The sequence below is a fragment of the Nomia melanderi genome, chromosome 8, assembly GCF_051020985.1.
Source record: "Nomia melanderi isolate GNS246 chromosome 8, iyNomMela1, whole genome shotgun sequence".
In the NCBI taxonomy this organism is placed as follows: Eukaryota; Metazoa; Arthropoda; class Insecta; order Hymenoptera; family Halictidae; genus Nomia; species Nomia melanderi.
Window position 1 is genome coordinate 8576585 of NC_135006.1, and position 22035 is coordinate 8598619.

General features: G+C 34.5%; 1 protein-coding gene across 2 annotated transcripts in view; it reads left to right on the forward strand.

Annotated features, from left to right (window-relative positions):
- Positions 1 to 22035, forward strand: part of LOC116426414 (neural cell adhesion molecule 1) — a 211849-nt gene that overhangs the window by 119497 nt on the left and 70317 nt on the right. For both annotated transcript variants that reach the window (XM_031975292.2, XM_031975293.2), the window contains 2 exons: positions 14289 to 14418; positions 21638 to 21849. In XM_031975292.2, coding sequence (XP_031831152.1) covers positions 14289 to 14418; positions 21638 to 21849 — 342 coding nt within the window. The remainder of the gene's footprint in view (positions 1 to 14288; positions 14419 to 21637; positions 21850 to 22035) is intronic.

Sequence of the window (22035 nt, forward strand, 5' to 3'; positions counted from 1 at the left end):
TTTTAAATAATAGAATTTTATTAATATTCAAAGCATAACAAAATTTATTACTTTTAATTGACACCTGGACACATGTCTATAAAAATGATATGACACTAATTTAGACATGGAAACTTTGGCTTATTATTTTAACATGTAGATTATATATTTTGTTGCTCGTTATACCTATGTAGCCATCTATTTCTTTACATCAATTGTTTCTAATTCTTCAAGGTTTCTTCGGAGTTGGAAGCCATTGCGATTTTAAGAACCTAATTTGAAGGAATATTTTAAGATTGCACTGATTTTCAAAATTTTATTTCAAATGTTAAGTTTTATTATATATTCTTCATCATTTTTATATATCTTGTGACCGAAAGTCATAACTCTAGTCCAAAGGGTTAAATACTTCTAGCGCCAAATATATATATTTCTTTGCACTTTCAAGTGCGAAGGGTTAATACTCGACAATATTTCCGTGATTATGAAAAAAAGGGAATGATAAGATAACTATGTTCCCCCTAAACCCGCCAATGAAGCAGGGGAAACGAGAAGGCGATTAAAGCGGTTCCATAACAAATGAAACATTCACGATTGAAATTTACGGGGAACACAGGTAAGCTCGCAAGCACGGCTTTATTTACGCGAACCGGGTGCCTACTTCCCTCCACGGTAATTACTACGGCAATTACATCGCGATTTACAGTAATTACAACTTTTACTGGCTGAGCGGAACCCAAACTGTGCCCGTCGCGGCATTCTATCCCAAGCAGAGCCACCTTTCCCTATAAAAAGGTTCCCGGAGTACCAGTAGAAACCATTAATCTACCTACTACGTTACCGAGCACAATATATCTGGACTTAACATAGAGTCGTCTTTGCCAGCCAGAGGATTTTTCTTCGAAAACCCGCTATTTTAATAGTCCCAGAGGTTTCTTTTTCTCCGCACAAAGGGTAACGTCGCGCTCGAAACGCATAAATCGCGTAAGTTTCTTTAACCTACTTCTATGATTTGTACAGTGTTATTATTTATACCAGTTCACATTTTTTATACTTTCTGTAGAAACTGAAATAAATTGTTTTTATACAACGGTTTGATGTGGAGATAACTTTTACTGCTGGTCCGCAATTTGTTGTTGTAAATTTGAGATTATTGTAAAGTAAATAAATTTTTTGTTGTATTTATTAATAGTTTTAGTTGAATGTAAATAAAATAAAGGTAACAAATATGCGACTGAGGTTTGTGTTTTCTTGATTTTTTTCGGGATCATCCTATATAGAGCAAATTTTTGTCTGTACAGTAAGACGGAAATATACGAAAAATTTTTTGTAATATTTATTCTTCGATTTAGTCAATTTTAATAACGTGCTTGATATACGAATTATCGAATATATATGGAAAATAAAAGTGTTAAGTTGTAAACAGACGAATATTGAAATTCGATGATTTCGAAAATCTTGAGAAAACAATCAAATTAAAAGATATTGTATTCTATCTTTTCATCTTATCTTCTTATAGAGAATAATCTGTTGAGATAATTCGACAGGATTGAAAGTAATACTCTCTATGTTAACTCAAAAATTGCCAACCTTTCCGATAAATTTTCTATAACTTTAGCACCTTCGATCGCTTTTCAATGGGTTCGATGAACATATTTTTCCAAAGTACCACGTATAAAAACTCCATTATCGCGTGAAGCAGTACTGAAAACTGCAAAAGGTGACGGTTTTAAATATGAATGATCTTCAAATGGAGGCTATGGCAGCTTGTGAGTTGAGTGAAACACTGTGTCCATAAATAAGCCTGATATAACTGGTGCTTTTTAAGCACCTTTATAAAAGTACATAAAAATGAACTCTAACTGGGCATCAATATTCTATTGGTCATTTAGCATATATTATCGACTAAAGATTATTTAGGATTATTTATTCATTTTCAGAGAAATTCTGTTACGTGGCTTCACAAATTTCATACACGACTTAATAAGAACTATACTTTGTATCTTGTTAGCTCCTCGCATCTTGTGACGTTGAAACAGTTGGTGATCTGATAGATAATGGTTTAGGAACATAGAATGTTGACAAGATGTATTATAAAAGATGTTTGTGTAATATAAAGCTGTTTATTTCAAGATTATTACAGATTTAATATTATCTTACAATATTATGCAGATGTTCGAATTCTCTTAGAAGTAGGAAAGTGCTAATGAATAATTCACGAAGAAATTTACGAAGACAATTTAATTTATTTTACTTGTAATAAAAGTGAGTGTTTGAAACTAATTACACAATATACGTAATATGCTTATGTTATATGGTTAAAACAGAGCAGATCTTAATACATAGCGTCTACTGTTCCAGTGTATGGCTTCAGTTATATGCTATAAGATGGCTTCCTGGTCCAATTAATTACACAAATGTACATAATGTGTAAACAACAGAGAAATAGTAATTTCTTAACTAGCACTGAGAATTTATGTTGCAATGAGAAACGTTCTGTTATGTTTATACAATCACATGTTTTTAAAATTACCGAATATCCGATGCATAATAATATTATTTGCAGCAACAAAATTTATAAAATTTCATGGAGAAGTCTACGTAATACATAAAATAATTTCTTGACAAATTTGTTTAATTTTCTGTACAACTGTCGAATATCTACTTCTGTATACACAAGATGCCCGAAATTTAAACATCAAAATTTCAGGAATGTACAAAGGATCAAAAAACTAATAAAAAAAGTTTTTCTTGGAGATTTGCTGGTTTTTTCTGCATTTTTAGAAAATCGCTCAAATAGAAACAAAAACGTCTACATTTTTTTCACTTATTTATTTATGAACATGAAAAAATAGTACCTTGGCTAAACCAATTGTCTGATAACCATAGGAGATATCGATTGGCTAAACCAATCAACTGATATGACAACTTCGTTCACGTGGAGAACTTTGAAGCAGAAAGTTTATACGATGCCAATCAAATCAAAAGAGTAACTGGGAGACAGAGTCATATACAACGGAATCGTGTGTGTAGTACAGCAAATATCACCAGTGTAATAGCTAGTTGCAATTAGAGCAACCAATGTTAGATACGATACTGCATTGCCGCAAGAAAATGCTACCATTTTCAATGCTATCTTCATGAATTAGATAGTAACATGCATAAATAAATATAAATAAGTAAGTAAATCAACGAAGATTAATATTTCTTTTTTCACAATCTTCTCCTAAACGAATAAAAAACGAGGAAATCTCTAAAGCACATTTCCTCTTGCTTTATTGATCCTTACCACGCTCCTGAAGTTTTAAAATTTAAATTCGGGACACTCTGTATACAGATCATTTGCTATGGTATTTTGATAGAATTTCAACAATCTATAAAATATACACTCGATTTTGAATGGGTTTCGATATATTGCGAGCACAAGTTTATACAAGAAAGAGGAACAAAACACACCCGAAGTATCGGTGTCGTTCTAGGTCTGGTCCTCAAGTACCACGTGTAAAACATTGCTACTGGAAATAGATACGAGGGGTTGGAACATTCTTGTTCCGTTTTCTTCTATAAATTTGCCCGCGCAATATTTCAATATACCCCAAAAATATAAATGTCGAGTTTAAAATATTATTCTCATCAATTACGTCCTTTAAATAAAACTTAATATTATGGTTATAATAGTCACAATATAAGTTAATAAAAGGAAGATTAATTTTCCCAATATAACCTTATCAATATGGATAGCTCACGTGTTATCCATTAAATCTATTGTCATTATTTTAAATGAAATATTAAATACTGAATTGTACAGGTTGTACGGTATCAAACAAACGGTATATATAATGTAAACGCAAATAATCTTGAATATATTATTGTCAAACTAAGGATAATTCAATTCACATTGTTTTTCATTGAAATTGAAACTTCAATATTCATAAAAGTTGACGTACCTATAATTCGTTGTAGTTAAAATAATAAAGTAGGATATTTGGAGTACGTATATGAATTTTGAGGAATTAATAGGACTGGACTTAATTAATGTTATTACGTCATATCTTTCCTGATTTATTGGTGAGACGAGAGGAACATCCTGTGGGAGGAATTGAAATTCTCTCAATGCGTATCCACGGTTCATTAGGTGCTTATGGATGTGGTCGATGTTTTCATGTCACGGTTGTCCTCGAATATTACAATAATTTTGATCGGAGCAAATCGTGTAGCCGCCCACACACGTTATTGCCAGACATTTTCGACGTCGATCGATGCTTATTTAGCTTCGTCCGAACGCGTACACGCACTCGGCAAACTATGGTTTATTACCATTAATATTTGAGCAGCATTTTATAAATAAACAACCGGTATTCGACTGATGATAGACACTACTGAATGTATTAATGAAGCATTTTCATTGATTATAACCATTGTTGTGATGCTCTTCCGTGAATAATATATAATTCTTCAATAATATTTGTTTCACTGTGTCATTTAAATGTTTTGAAAGTAACTTGAACCAATTATTAGACGCCCGAAGGAATATCCACTTGTTAGAATAACAATCGAAGAAATTAATTAATCAAAGTGTTAAACATGGTACGTTCGTTGTTGTAACATATTTAAGTTATAAATGGTTGCTGTTTTAAGAAATTTTTATTTAAATCATGAAGGCAGTTAACTCTAGATTTTACGTTTTGATGTTGGATTATAAATATCGATTAACAGATGAAAGATTTCTCAATACTTCAGAGGAAATATTGGCTTCGCTTTGAAGAAACAAGTATTATCACTCTACACATATACGTGGAAAAATTTAAAATGATATGGAAGGTTATAAAATATTCTGAATAATAGCTTCTCGTTACGAGAATAACTAGATGACAATGAATTTCGAAGATTCATTGTGTTTTTAAATGATGAAACCTCTCAAGCATCCCTGTAATTACATTCTAAGGAGGTGAAGTTCAAGTAGTAACACTATATCCTCGGCAGACATATGAATGCGACATTTTCATTCTTACCTCGACAGAGCACCATCTTTACAATCCCATTAATAGTTCAAGAGAAGAACAACATTAAAAGAACGTCAATGATTCAGATCGTACGATTCAAAGGTAAAATGTTAAAAATTCAATATGAAGGGTGCGAGTGATAATAATGAATTTTCCATGCATTTTGCATGCTACTTAAACGTACAGGATTAGATTAATAACTATTAAAGTAAATCACAAAGGTTACAGACATAATTATATTAATAAGTTACGAGTTCACTAACTCTACATTCCGTTATATTTATAAAACTATTAGTCTTTCCAATATCATTTTAGTTACATTCGATTTAAAATTGACGAGTCCATAGAAAGTAGTATTATAATCAATACAAGAGTAAGTTTAGAATTTTTTTCTTCTAATTCGGAAATCTAAAGTAATGTGAATGGGATCGGATTATCTTAGTAGCTTTAGTTTCTCTCATAATTATCATAGAATAGTACTGCGCGCAGAACAACCATTCCAGGAAATAACTAATACGGGAACAAGATCTATCGCCACGTAAATCTAGATTGTACAGTGGGGTGAGCGCAACTTAAGAATCCCTTGACATTTTTAGTCCATGATTCTGGTTGCTGGCGAGGGCTGGGGGATGGGTAGTTTTAATTACCCTCTACGCGGGACAATTTGTCTAACGTTGCTTCGTTTTAGCCAGGATTGAATGGAGGAATACGGTTCGTAATTGATGAGCTTTAAATTACGCCAAGCCAATGAGCAACAGAGTATTGCCCGCGGTTCGTGACAAGAATCCCATATCAAATAAACTCGTATTTCGTTGCGGATGCGCCCGGATGAAACCACTCGAGCCATTCTTTCGCGAAATTCGTTCCGCCACCGACACTACAAATTGAAGTTTCTTCTCGGCGCGCTCTGAAGTGCACCTGAGTCAAAAGCAAAAATCGATAGCTCGCTCCCGTTCCAATTTAGCAGTACTATAGATTTACGGTTCGACCCTTTTTTTCAAATCATAGATAAAAGTCGAGCCACAATATTGATCAACCCCTAAAAACGACTGTCCTGAAGGATACGCCAATCGGAAAATAAACGGAGTATATCTTCTAATGAAAAGGTAATATATTGTTGTTTAAGAATATTGGAAGAAGAAGACTTAAAAATTTATGTTTTTAAGCAGACCTTATCATTATTTTATATTCAATTATCTGCTGTTTAGGATATTATAATATTTGAAACATTTTCCATTTAATGTTTTAAAAAGGAGATATTTAGAAAAATGCAGCAAAACTGAACCAATACATTTCGAAGTATTCTAGCATTTTTTTAAAATATCTTTCTGATATAATATTGTACTCGAATACTATGGTAAATATTGCTTTCTTTTCCATTGTATAATAATATGTAAAAATTTTGTATTACTAATTCTTCGAATAACAAATTAAACAGTTATTCTATAAAATTCCACTTTATTGATTATCTATTCAGCGACATCAAGTACATTTTCATTGGAATAAAGATTGATTCTCCATTTTTATAGTTTATCTCTTACTCGAATCGAATTTATGCTAACACTGTCGGAAGCTAAGATTCAATAAAATTCTACTTTAACGTTCGATTCGGTGTAACAGCTGCGTTCTTCAACCATCTTCCAAGTTTTTCTCCATATCTATGAAAAAGTCAGCACAGTGTGGTAGATTTGACAACGATTCAAATATTTCACATACATCCTACATAAGATTATACCAATGCAGTGAATATGAGAAGAAAATAATGTTCGTGTGCAATATAGAAAATAATAGTATTAATGAAAAATTATATAGATTTTTTGGAGTAATGCGTTAAAATGTAAGAATGCAAAACAGGAAATAATTAAAGAAGTACAATCGATCAAATACTTTGAAATATTTATGTGAAACTAAAATCCTGTGTTACGATTCTTTTTATAACCGAACTCATTGGAATTATTTTATCATGAATAATTTACTAAACGACAAAGAGATTCTATGTTTATCACCAATTTATATTAACCTAAATGTTGAAATCAGAAAAATAGTATTTCATATCAACTTAATGAGAATGAATAAAATTTGTGTTCCTCAAATTCATTTTCGACACTGTTATACAAAAAAAAAACAGTTACTCTTCTTACAGTTATACAAAACAATCAATTACCTAAACAGATTTAGTTTGTTCAAATGTAAAAAGTCAACTCTTTCTTAATAAACTATTTAATCAGTATCCGCGCTTTTTTTAACGACTATCAAATCCAATATTTCGATCAACTTGTTTTTCAAACTAAATTCTCACAAAGCTTCTAGAATTTATATTTTCAAATATTAAACAGGATACACTGCAACAGATAGTGCAATTGGAGAGATTTAATTCTGTCTGAAAAATACATGAAATAAAATGTTTTCATTTGATGTCTGCTCCTCGGCAAGATTCAGTTCGAAAGTCCGTGAAGCATGCCTGCATTTGACTAATTACCTGCAGAACACTTTTAAATTCAACTTTTTTCAGAAACGAGGCTTTAATTAAAAAAAGATTTCACTTCAAATTTCTCACTAATGTTCTCATATAAAACATGCCAATTACAGATACTGTCTTCATTCAACCAAGAGTTAGTCAATGCACGCATGTCTGAGAAATATTCATCTTAGATTTTCTAGATAACGAAGTCTTCGAATGAAAAAAATGTTATTTTACTTTTTATAGTTGTCGACTAATATTTTCATGTAAAATCGTATTTCCCTTCGCTGAATGACTAACTAATAACCAGTTACTAACTACAGGAAACTGTGTATTTAACAATGTTTGTCAAGTGTATTAATCGGATCGATCAGTCGCCGATACTCGTGATTAGCTAATAGAAGCCACAATTGCGAATGAGCAACGGTAAATTAATTTCAGTTTGCTGCAGAAACGTCCAAGGTCTTGTACCACGGTTAACCCTTTAAGGACGACCACGCACGGTACCGATTCTAATATCATTATTAACAGCCAATATTTCTTTTATTGGCTCTATAAGAATCATTTTTAACCCAATAAAGAAAATTACATAAAAATCACATAAAAATCACATAAAAATCACATAGAATTACATAAAAATTACAATATGCCACCTTGAAATATGACAAAACATGTAAGTATAAAGAATGACCAAAAAGTTCTGTCCGATAATGTCATCTCAAGTTTCCAAAGATAGGTCATCCTACAGAACTGTAATTCACAAATTACCATCACGCTGGAAAGAAGTTATTAGTAACGATGGAAACTATATTATCCAGCAAATATTAATAAATGCATTAAAATTGTATTATTTTCATTCAATTCAAAAACGGACAGAATTTTCCAGAAGATCTACACATAACGTAATTTGGATACTTACATATTATCTGTACATCTATTATCATTTTGGTCAATATTTGTTTAATATTATAACAGATTATTAATATTTTATCATTATTATCATCATTACTATTCCTATTATTATTAATATTTTATTTCTTAAAAACGAAGGTCTGTCAACATTTGGGTTAGTACTTATTTAATATTATATCACATTATTAATATTTTATTTCTTAAAAACAGAGGTAGCCCATGTAATACGCGAGTATTATAATTTCTTCTTTTGTACATCATTCAAATTCGACGGCCCCGAATGGTAATACCCCCTTCTCAAGCGGACGTGTTGCGTGCATAATTTGTTCTCGTTGCCCAAGAATTCTGAACGCCCACGACGTTCTCGGTACGGATCGATGCCGCGACTCGTAAGGTTCATAAATAACTTTTCTACGCGGAAAACGAATCCATCAACGGCCGTTCTCCTTAACTAGCCAATTCGAGGCAACATCAAACGCAACGTGGTTCCCCCCGCCTTTTTTCCCGCTTCTCCAGTTCCCAGCGCTGGCAGGCCCGTAAATAAGTAATCTTTCCGTTTCCTCGAATGCGCGGGCGGGTTCTTGAATCCCAAAGATCATCGCCCCAGGGCGAGCGTGCGCGGTGTACGTTTATTTTCCTTTTTTATTGAACACGTAAATTTAACTGTCCCTATTTTTCTCCGCCTATCATTCCAGTGCTGCTCGCTGTCAGTAAATGAAATACAACGCCATTCACTTGGCGTGCCACAGTCTAACCGCAGCTCCGCTAATTCCAATTCTACCGTGACGTTTCAATCGTGGTTTTAATGGTACGCGAAGAAGGTGCGCTCGAGACGATTACAAACAATTGTTTGAAAATATGTTTTAGTGCGATGAATGTTAGGATAATGTATATTCGGATTAGACACAGGAATAATGGAGACATTATTATTTGGGTATAATTGTGTTTGCTACTAATAAGTAAATAAGGGATCTGACAAGGATTTTTCCATACTTGAAATATTTGTGTCTATTTGTACACGTTATTGTATAATTGTTTTCAGATTGATTTCTTCCATACATTTCTTTTAATATTACGTTTGCAAAACGTATTACTATTTGGTAAAAATAGCGTGTAGAAACATAGAATACTATTTCAAGATTCAATCACAATTGAATTTCAATCTAATTAATGAATAATACATATTAGGTTTCTAAAATCTCACAAGAAAATTATTCTAAATATACTAGCCACTACTACACTACCCCAAAGTCAATACGTATTTAACACCGACTTGGCACAAAATACTAAGGCGTCTTTCAACGAAAAAAATCATATGTTCATATTTATCAATTTTTTCCTCAAAGAAATCTGAAATGTTATCTATTATACAGTTAGTGGCGGTAACAAGAGCGCGGTAACAGGCGGTTTGTAAATAAGTGGCATGAAATTAATTGGACGTTAGTCGACAATGCCGTGAAATGTCCCCTGATCCGGCATTCCTCGTGAACAGGTATCGCGGAAAATGTGCTAACAAGGATGACGGTCCGTCCGAACCTCGGAACGGTTTTCCACGCTAATACACTCTCTTGTCGCTGAGCGCAAGTGATATAACGACGGGGACGACAAAGAAGAAGCGATTCACCCTCGGTGCCTTCCATTTTCCAGCGTTTCTCCCGATCTTCTGCCTGGTTACAGGCGTATCCCTGCGCGGCTTTTGCCCTCCCCTCGATCTCCGGAGAATGTATGGTTCGCTCGCTCGCGGAGTTTAACCGCCATTTTTCTCGTGATAAATGAAATTGTTCAGCGCTGGGCGAGCGTGGCGCTTGTCACTGCGAATGTCTCTCCAGTGTGCATTTTCTGATCGGCTCAACAAAAATTTCATGCCCTCACCCGAATCAAATAGAGTTTCTGATCAGTTAGTGGTGAACGTGGAGAAGAAATAATAAACGATATGACATGTTTTCTTTCTTTTTCGTATGTATTCGTAGTATTCTGTGAACTGTACTTCAATTATCTTTTAAGTTTTTTAATTAACCCGATATCACAGACTGACGTATTTAATTATAAGATTTGTAAATGTTATTTCTGGTTCAAATGACTTTTAATTGTTTAAAGTGGACTGAAGGAAATATATAGCAATTTGTACTTGCCGATGTTATAGGAATTTGTAAATAATTTTATATATCGATGTTTTTTGTAGTTGAATATGGAAACTTATGATTTATCATGTTTTGTTAAGATGGTTTCAATTTCGATGCAGTTTTATAGAAAACCGTGTTATAAATGGAACATGAGGGTTAACATCGTTTTCCGCTTCTCTTGCGATCTGTGTCTTTCACTACCGTTATAGATTTAGTCAAGTATGTGAAGTATATGCTGGTAATTAAATGCGTCGCAAATAAAATGGTTTTAGTCGTTTAATTTGCGATATTCTAATTTAACTTTAGCATTTGGAAAGTAAAATGTAAAATAGTTATCAGAATTTTTCGTATTAACCTGTAATGATGTTTTAATGATACAATTTAATTTAATGTTATTCGAAATGAAAGAAAAGAGTCATAATAAATTATGTACATGTGAATATGAAATTTGAAGATGAATTAGGAAAACTGGTTTTTGAAACTCCATTTTAGAGAGATGTAAGAAATGAAAAACGATTTCTATACAGATTAACAGAATATAGTGTGAAATCCTTACTTCTCACTCTATAAGTACCACTAGTTGCCATTGGAAGATTAGTACCTCATGAACCGTCCACCGAGTTCAAATATTAATTATTTTTGAAATCACATTTGAGACAAAGTTTAGAAAACAATCATTTTAATAATTTTGTTAGAAGTTTCAGATGAAACAGAATCTTTTCGAAGAACGTGTATTCTTAAAAAGCGAAAGACGATGCACTTAATTAATAATTCCAACATCGTAATAAACAGTTTCATAATAAACTCAATAAAACTAATAAATTGCTAAGGAGGTACCTAAAATTAATTATGCTCCCAATTTTCAAATCTACATTGACTAACCACCGAAGAATATCGATACAAAAACTTAAAAATTCCCAAATTTACCGAGATAGAACATTTCAACAAACCATACAGAAATCACAAATTAACGATTGCGGTTAGGGAGTTAATTCTAGAGCAAAACGATGTCACTCATTGATACAATACAAAACGATACGTTTCAACAAATTACACACAAATTACAAATTAACGAGCACGACTAAAGAGTCACTTCAAACAAGAGAAAAAAAACTTCACTCGTTACGTATCTCCACGCAGTTCGAGCGGAAGGCGGACAAAATCAAACTTGACAATGCAGTTTGTAAATGTCGCGAAGTGCAAAACGTGACGTAGAAAGTTCTCCTATCAATGATATTCATTCAACCTTCGGCACGAACTTTCAAAACTGTTCATTTCCAGAGGCCTAACACGGTTTTCCGATTCCGGGTCGAGGTTTTGAAGTTGCAGTGAAAAGAGTATCAGCGTTTTTTTGTGACAGACGCAACAAAAGATTTACAATAAAACACATATTGATAGAATGTACTGAAATGGAAACTCAACGCAACAGAGCCAAATCACCAAATCAAATGCAACAAATCTTCAAAACACAGAAACAAGCTGATTGGATTTCTTAAAACATTTGTGGAAATAAATCTAATAATTTGACGACCATGTCCCTGATGACTGGGAACTCGATATGACGTTAAATAAATAAAGAAAAAAGAAACAAGTATCAGCGTTTTGCGATCCAAGATGGAAATAAGCGTGGGATGTTGCGATTGGTTGGCTGAACACGTTGGTCGCAGGGACTGGAATGATCGATGGGATCCTTGGGAGCGATCGGTCCTCCGGCGTCCTCCGAACGATCGTTGATTTCGGCCGACGACGACAAACACGTTACCGCGGGCAGATAAGAGGCGGCGGGGCTGGGCGAGCAGCTCGTTAAAACGTGATAACTCCATCTACATGTAAATCTAATAGAGCAGACAGTGCCGCGAGGACGTCAAACCACCGTTAACCACCATCTACACCGCTAACCGGGAAGACGACGCCGACAGCGGGCACCTAAGCTACCTAGGAAAGCCACGACCTTAACCGTCAGCGCGTACGTCGCCGCTAAATTCCCTTGTAATAAGATCTAATCCCAAAGGATGTCGTCGTTCCTCGTCGCGGAGTACCTCTGCCTTGGTGTCTCCGACAAGATTTCTACCGGCGTGAAAGCCCCACCGTTCCGCGCGAAATGAATGCGGTTAATTAGGTCTACCAACACGCACGTTCGTAGATGATTTAATACTTTTTTGCGGAAGTTTGCGGTTCTTCGAGCGATACAGATCGGCCCGACTTTGTAGGCGCAGTGGAATCTGCGTTCTAGTGAACTAGTTAGGGGACAGTAGTGGTTAGATAAGATAATTTCACGTGTGAGATGGATAAACGGTTAACTCACAATTTGATTTAATAGTTAAGACATATTGCAGTAAAATTTATATGTTTTTGGATTTTTATGTTGTTTAACTTTGTAATAATGCATTTTTGTGCTAGACTTGTTGTTCGTTCTTTATGATAATGTTTTTAACCGTGTGTGCGTACGTGCGCGTGTGTGTATGACAGTAGTATATGTTTATGTTTTGGCAATATAACAATACACTACGTGAACAAATTTGTGAACAAATTTGATCAAATAGATTTATACGGGTTGTAAGCACTTTTGTTACAATACGTGTGCATCGCAGTAAGAAGTACCTATAATTTGATTGTATAATAGAACGTTCAAATAAAAGAATGTTCATGTAATAGAATGTTCGTGTAACAGGTGTTCATATAAGGGAGGTTCTACTCTAGTAGTTCGAAATGATATTGCACATAGCTTTTGACATCGAAGCTATAAGGACCTCTATATTGCTAGGATTAAAACAGTTTTATTTTTTTATGATCTTTCTATTGTATAACATCTCGAAGTTAGAATTTAGAGAAGGTATAGTTGAACATGATAAATTGGCAATGATACGAGCATTTTGGCATTCATAAAACAATGTAGAATATAGATCAATAGAATATAAGGGAAGTTTCTTATAAATGACTTATAAAGATTGCAGTTAACGATCGGAAAGAAGAAACTTGAAGGGGAATTATTGAAAAGCAATTTAATTATGTTTGGAAATGTGTAATAAGAGAAATGAGGATATTCTCCGTTACGGGATGTAACAATGTTAATTGGCAAATACACTAACAATGTGATCGAATCAATTACAAAATTAATCTATTTCAAAATGTATAGTATTATGTAAAGAAATAAATTAAGCTTAATGATTTGGGACATAAGTATATCAAGCTAATTTATCAAGATTTATCAACAGCTGATTTATTGGAACAGTGTTAGGTGAAAACATTTAGGATATAACAGTAAAAGCCACTCTTTAAAGAACGCAAACATTGCTCGAAAAAAAACGTATAAGTTATTAAATGCTTTTATAAACGAAAAAGAAGGTGAAATTTGTGATCCTGAAATAAACGATTGCTTATTAATATGATAATCGCAGTTAATATCAAGTTAAGCATTGTATTTCTATGCATCCTATATAAAAATTGTAAATTCTTTACAATAAAGCATTACAGTTGTATGCAAGAAGTCTTGAAATATAAAGACAAAGGACCTCGTATAATTTATAGGTATAATAATTGTAAGGTGTAAAGTTGTAACAAAAGATTAAATATATCTAAAAAATTAAGGTAATTTTATTTTTATTTATAATCTTCTTTATTAAAAGACATTAAAGTATTCTTCATTAAGAGAGATACATATATTTTTACAATTCAGATTTAATTTAGAAACACATGGTTACAATTATTATATTCCAAGAAAGAAATTAAGAATAATGGATAAGTTGTCCTTTTCCTCATTGAATAATTACATGGCATTTATTAAATATATTTTATTGTTCTGTTTTCCAGTACCAATCGTCGCAATCAGTGGTGTAGAGGGTAAAAAGGTTCAGCTTCCTTGTGATATTAGTTCCACTGAGAACGACGGGGTCAGCATGGTGTTGTGGTACAAAGAAGGGAACGGTGAACCAATTTACAAGTAGGTGATCAGAAGTTTCTAATCTTAATAATCACAGACTGCAGAATTCAAATACATTTACAAAATATATAATCTTCCACTTTGTCACGTCATAAAAATATCATTTTGATTAATTATCATACTAATTGAGGTTCATGCAATAAAGAAAAAGGAGAAACTTTTTTCACTCTCTTGGAATAGTTAATATTTGATCCAAACTTTCGAGGTTTGTTAATTTTAAAATAATACCATCAAGTAATGTTTAGAGACTATTACAATATTATCATAGGTATCACAACAGTAAAAGTCAATTCTATTACTATACACGTTACTGACTTGTAAAATAACAATCTATGATCTGTAACTTCTTTCCTTACATATAAATCATATCGTTACTAGTGCAGAGTACTTTCATATATTCAATAATAATTAAGTTATGTGTTAAATAACGAAATATTTAGTACATTAAACGACCAATTATACTTTGTCAGGAATAATTAATTACTTAACGCGTGCAATAATTCATGAGATTAAACATTAAATATTTAATTATTTTATATACCAATAGAATATCATATCAAACAAATTACATATCAGTTTGCTTCCGAAATCTACAAAAATAACACACGAACGAACGAGAAAACTGCAATAAACGAAAAACGTTGAGACGCATCAGACAAGTCAGACGTCCAATAAACTCATATTACGTAAACAGTGGTAACTGAATTATTTCAGTTGCACGAGCAATGTATCGGAAGCTAACAAATTGAACGGTTCCCGGCGTTAATACCCAAAGAGACCGACTCGAAGAGGCGTACGCTTGAAAGTAAATTCCCTGGCGCCGTCTTGCGCCGTATAATCCCCGGACTTCCACATCCTCTGAATTCATCAGGCCCCTTAGAAACGTGCTACGGGCACAAAGGCGTCGTATGGTGCCATGCCACTGCCTAAAATTCCCTCGGAACCTGATAATCCGGGAATATAAATTACTCCGTGGAAATAAAATGGCGGGCGGTGGTGGACCCGGGTTGGGCCAGAAATTTCTCGCGTTATTTTCCACGGTGATCTTCATATGGCTCTTAACTCGCCGATTCGCTTCCGCGGCCCGTGAAATTTTGCATATAGAATGGTCCTCCCTCCTCCTAACCGCTCTACCCCTAACTTTCAACTCCTTTACGCCCGCCAATGCGGGAAGAAGCAAGACTCCGCGAGGAAAAGACGAGGAAGAAAGGTAGTCGGCAGGACTGGCCATATTTAAGAAATGTAATAAAGTGTAAGATATGTTCGGGAATAGCGATGCATCGTCTCAGGACCACGCCGCCCGATCTCATCCCTCACACCTGGCGAGACGGGGCGAATCGGATGGTCCGGGGCGCATAGGTTGTCTCCGGCTGCAAAGTAGTTTAATCCTCGACACGGGAGGGGAAACTTTAAATTTCAAGTCGGACAGACACACCGTGCACCTTCTCAACGAGTTCCTGTTTCGCCCGCCTACATTTGGATCTAAGTGTAAAATATTTATCGTGCGACGTACCAACGAGCTTATCGTACGGAAATCGTTTGGTAGAGTCGGTAGTACGACTGCGTTCTTGCTGTTGCTGTTTCATTGTTCGTTTATTTATTTGTGATCGTTGCATTCGTTTCTATGCTTTTAATGGATATTTGGAAATGTAAGGAATAGAATGATCTATTTAGAGAAGGTGAATTGAGTTTTAACCTTGAAGATTGTTATACGTGAAATTGTAGATCATGTGAATTTTAGTTTAATATTATTGAAAAGATTGTTAATTTTAAGGTTTCTGATAGTCGTTGTAGGAAATGATATGTTACACTGTTCCGTGGTAGTTGCTAATGTGAATTTAATTGTTGGTATCATTTTGTTACCATTCTCGATTTTTCGGAGACGGCCCTGTCACATACGGAAGTAGTACAATTTTTAAAAATATTTGCAAGACTTATTTTCACGTATCGTTATTATTCAATCATAAAGAAATATTTAAACAATTCCCTGACGTTTCGTTTGTAAATATTTCAGAACATTTTACAAATCACAGTTACATTGAAATAACTACAAAAACCTAACATTTCTATCACTAGATTGATATAATTTACAAATTTGTGAAGCAAGAAATTAATGAAGTAAAACGAAATCACACACTTTCAGAAAGATACGCTGTCCATTGTTATCGCCATTACGCTTGATAAATGAGAGTAATGTTTTTGCCAATCCAACGAAACGAAACGGTGCTCTGGCCTCGAGCAGACACGAACGAGAGATAAGGACGGGCATGTTTTGCACGTAAATTTGTTCTCTCTGTACATCATAAAACTTAAAGGAATAATGATATCATAATTTTGAATCCCTTAACGCAAGCTCGGCCAACTGGGATGTTAACATTTTTAGAGTCACCCTCTCAGCCTGAGTCTCGTCTCAGTAGCTTCACTTCCACTTAATCTGATTTGTAATCTCATTACACCGATTTATTCGGCCACTTGAACGTTTCGCTCTAACCAGTCCCTGCTCATTCAATTCTCTTGATTACAGGCTCGTCTCCTTCATTTCCTTACACGACCCATCTTCCTTCGTCCTTCGTTTCCTCATTCCCCCTGCTTCTTATCTACGTTTTCCTTTAGTTTTCTCTCGCCCTCGACCTTTTATGAAATTTTCTGTAATATTTTCGTTACTTCTAAATAGCATCCCTGATTACTCTTAAGGGACATCGTTTCGCAGAATTGAATCCGTCCAATTTTGCTCGGTGTTCTCCGATTTAAATCGCATGTATTATAAGAAACCGAGTTCCGCTCTCTCGCGGATGGGTTAATTGCATCTTCTCTTAAAAGTCTGAAAGTTAAAGAACATGGGAATGCTTGGTTTCGTTTAAGAAGAAGTGACTTAAGAAGAATTGGGGACTATACATTGTTGACAAGTGAATCGATTTAATTTAGAATTTCTATAATTAGTGGATTGCAAATTTCTTTCATATCTTTGAATAGTGAAAAGTCTTGGTTGGTTGGAGATTCTTATGAATCTGAATTCGAATTAAAATTATTAGATCGTGTGATGTGACAGATGATCGTATAAGTCATTGCATTGAGAAAATTTCAAAAATTAGTGTGTGTGTGTGTGATAGGTACCATCATTCTTAATGAAAGTTTGTGTAGAATCTTAATAATTAATCCGTAACTGCCAGTTTTAGTATAAAAGAATTATGAGGATTTAATACAGAAGGATTTTCTCGGGTTTTATCGTACAATTTCCAAGCTGTTATTTCAATATCTTATTCTCAGGTTGAAGCTAAATATTTTGACGACTTATTTACTTTAGAACGAAGAATTTCTGTAGTTTTCGCTATAAATTTTAATGAAATTAGAAATTGAGTTCATCCAACTCCATCCAATAGTGGGCCTATTATTCCAGTATTCATTCACACTTATTCCTCGTTGATGAACAGAAATCAAATAATTATCCCGCAACTTTTTTTTATATTTCAAAAATGCATAAAATTATTCTTAACCCTTTTATTCCGGAAACATGCAACAGATATGATAGAAATTTCTAACAATATCGATAAATATTAACAATTAACTTACTATTAATAACTGAGACACTATATTTCACGATATCAAAAATCTTAAAATATATATGTACGTACATAATTCTACATATGTAGATAACTGTAATAAATGCAATCCATATTGATAAGACAACAAAATAAATACACCATGTAACGCTTTTCTAACATAAAAATTCACTTATCGCATTCCACTTAACGCGACGACTCTCAAGTCTCACTAAACAATTCCACAACTACGTCTTCTAACGAAACCGAAAATACCGATCAATCGCCGGAATCTCCATACATCCCGTTCGCTGATCGTCCAAGCCACGATCTTTCTTCCGGGGAATCTCCGTAAATCTGGACCAGTCGATCTTCTAGATTCCGAGGCGGCTAAAGAGCTTGATCCCGAGCTAGGCTCGAATCCGTAACCGGAAGAGCGATCCCCTGAAATCGCTTTGCGGAGTTATCGTTCGTTGAAAGCCGGTCGAACGATCCGCGGTTATATCCACGGATCCTGGTGCAAGGGGTAGGCAACGTATGGGCATGTACAGGGTGGATGGTTCGCAGCTGTGTGACGGCGGCCCAAAGGGCGGCTAGCCTCGAGCTAGGTAGCCATACGGACGTCCGGACGGCGGAGCGGCACGTCACGGAAACGCTTTCCTCGTCTGCTGGAAGTGCGAAGTGGAAGAATTAAATCGTATTTCAACGTCAATGCCGCGGAAGCAGGCGCCGGGAGTGGGATAGCTTTGGGAATACTCAGTCACGAGCGGAAATCCGAACTCCCGTGCAGTCGTGGAACGCAATTTAACTTTTAGTCGCTCGTGAGGAACCGTCGGCTTCCATACTCAGTCTCCTACGGTTCTCTCTTCTTTCACGTTCCCTTCTTCCCCCTTTCCTCTGCGCATCGCGCGGATCCCTTCTGGTTTTACCCCGTCGCGCCGCGCTGCGTCCTCTTTCTATCTCAGCAAGACATCCGTCCCGTTCTCTCCCCGCGAAGCCTTCTGTTTCCCGGCTCCTGGATGGTTAATATGCAATCATGCACGGAGCATGGCTCCCCAGGTGACTCCGATGTATGCTCCCTGCCCTTCCATCCCGGCGGATTACCAGCCGGCTAACACTTCTTGCCGAACAGATCTATCGCGACCTGATTAAAGGCCTTGCCTCGTGCGTGCCTGAACTCCAGGTAGCTATCGGGAGCTAATCGATGCGGTGTTATGTGTGACGCGGTAATGGGATCGTGAATTCGATATGAGCTTGTAAATGACGATCGACGTAGCGTATAACCGGTAGTTTGATATGATTTCCTGGCGGGGTATTTTTAAAAATGTAAGGGAATGTTAGGGGAAATTGATTTGTTTGAATTAATGGGACATTAATGGAAAGGGAATAGAAAGTGGATTTATTATGTGTATTTCGATGAGATATCTGTCGAAGTGGAATTATTAGAATATTTAACAACTGTTGAGATATAGTGAAATCAATTAGGATAATTTGAACATTAACTTTAGGATAATTTGAACTTCACATTAAGAAGAAGTTGGAAAATTCAGTTTGTTTAAATATTCGTATAAGTATCAAAAATTTAATAATTTTTTACTTAATCCTTAGACCACCAACGGGATAATACGCCCCATTATAAATTTCTGTTAGTATCCTAATACTCACATAGTAGTTTGAAGTCCATTTTATGAAATAAATCAATTATTTGATATATAGGAGGAGATTATTCTATCATTCGAACGTATTGTTACCACTTATGACTGCTTATTCGTGTTATCTTAATTTCGCTCCAAACTGAAACAGAGGAAGACTCGATAGTCTAAGGATTAAAGATATGGACATTTAAATCAAACTCTTAAATGGACCTAAGAATTGTAATACTAATCTTTTCATTTTCTTAAGAAAGGAAAAAAATTCCGAATGTGAAACTAAATGCTGCAGAGTCTTGGGATCAGGCATCGTGTTATACTTTAACAGAGACATTAGGAAGATTCTAGAGAGAATCACCGAGAAGTTGATAGAGCGCAAGTAAGCATATTCTCAAGTTTGCACGTGACATCAACTAAAGTTTACATCGCGAGACGTCCGGAAAGGGAGTTGTCAACTTCATCTGTTGGATCTTTGAGATTACAAGTGGCAGTTTCATGAAAATGTGTGCCTAGCTTTCCAAGAATTTTGCTATTAAAGAGCCATCTGTTAAAAGCTTATCTGTGAAGAAGTTAATTGCGCTTCGTGACAAATTACGTTCGTGAAGTATTAATGAGAAAAATTAAGCGTAATATCAATGTATTTCATCCCCGCTGGAATACGAGCGGGTGGTAGTTAATTAACGATACACAGCATCTGGGCATATAATTATAGAACCAATACGCGGATAATTAATTTAACACGGCTTATTCGCGGTCTCCATAAATTCGGCCAGTTTTTCATCGTAACTACATATTAATTGCAACTGCGGCACAATGTGCAATCAATTAGGCTTGCCCGTACACAACCATGATATATGAAGGAGAAAGAGAATATCTGATTCGATCAATTGATTGCAATCGTTGAGGCAATGAAACTTAGTTTGAGACAATGAAACCACTCCTACATTATTCTTTCCGAGCACTCGTTGATATAAAGTAATGAACAGGATACAATAAATAACGTCATTACCAGCTGCATAAGAATATCATCGGTTAAAAGTATATGTTTAATTTTTATTATTTATGTTTATTTATACAGCACATTGACTATTAAAATTATTGATCTTTTTGGGTTTCTAATTAAGTCAAGTTTCAGATGTGGAATGAATGTTCGTAACAAAATTATAGTAAAAATTGTATTTGGTCTGATGTATTTGTTGACTCATTTGACCTTTGCGATGACCATTTTATGTTCCTATTGTTGCTCCGTGAATTTAATTCTGGTTTTACATTAACGAACACTTACAAACTTTTATATATTAATAAATATATTGATAATTGAGATATAAATTAATGGACAAGGCGTATACTTTTAACATTAATGTTTTGATACTTCAATAAATATCATATACCTTCATTAGTCTTTTTTAGTGAAATAAAATGAACAAAAGCTTGCAAATGGACACATGGTGGCTAATGTGATCATTTAAATTAATTAGATATTACAAATATGAAAATTTGTTTCAATGAAATATTATTTATCTTAAATAGAAGTTTCTATTTTGCTCACATTTTTCTTAGTGCATTTATTATCACATATATATTCCAGAATTTCTAAAATAATACACCATGTATTTTTATGGTTCTTTAAATACTTCTGTTTTACATTTTAAATATGTCTATTGAAAACACATTTTCATTGTGTGCTAATATACATTGCAGTAGTAACTATACAAATAGATATTAACAGTGTAAGTTAATAATAATACTATTAGTAAATATCATAAATAATAGTAATAAGATATTATAATAAATATTGGATTTTTATACAAATTCAAAATTTTAAGAATATAATTAGAACAAACAGAATTACGATATAAAACAGTTTTTTCTAATGAACAATGTATAATGCTTTATGTTTTGCAAATTTTATATATATTTCTAAATTTTATACATTTTGTACAGTTTAGTACTTTCAAATCTACCATAAATGCATAAGTAACTCCGATTAGTTCGACGCTGTTAAAAATGCAGTTTATCAAATGTTTTCAGCTTCGATGTCCGGGAAGGTCGACAGTTTAGCAAGGCTCGCCTTTGGTCGTCGCCAGCGGCACTGGGACCAAGAGCTTTTTTTATCACAGCGTCGAATCCCGCTCACCTCAGCATCGATCGATTGGAATCTAAAGATGAAGGGATCTATCGGTGCCGAGTGGACTTCAAGAATTCACCGACAAGGAAGCAAAAGATGAATTTGACTGTTATAGGTGAGCAGTGAATCTTTTATTCATTATACTCAATGAATTACATACATTCAACTTTTTCATTTCCCTGAAATCGATGCATAAATAACGATATTTAAATTTTCGCGTCACGAAAACGGGGGCGAAATGAAAATTGATTCCTTCCATGTAGAAACTAATTTTCTGTGCTTTGTAAAAATGTTCACATCG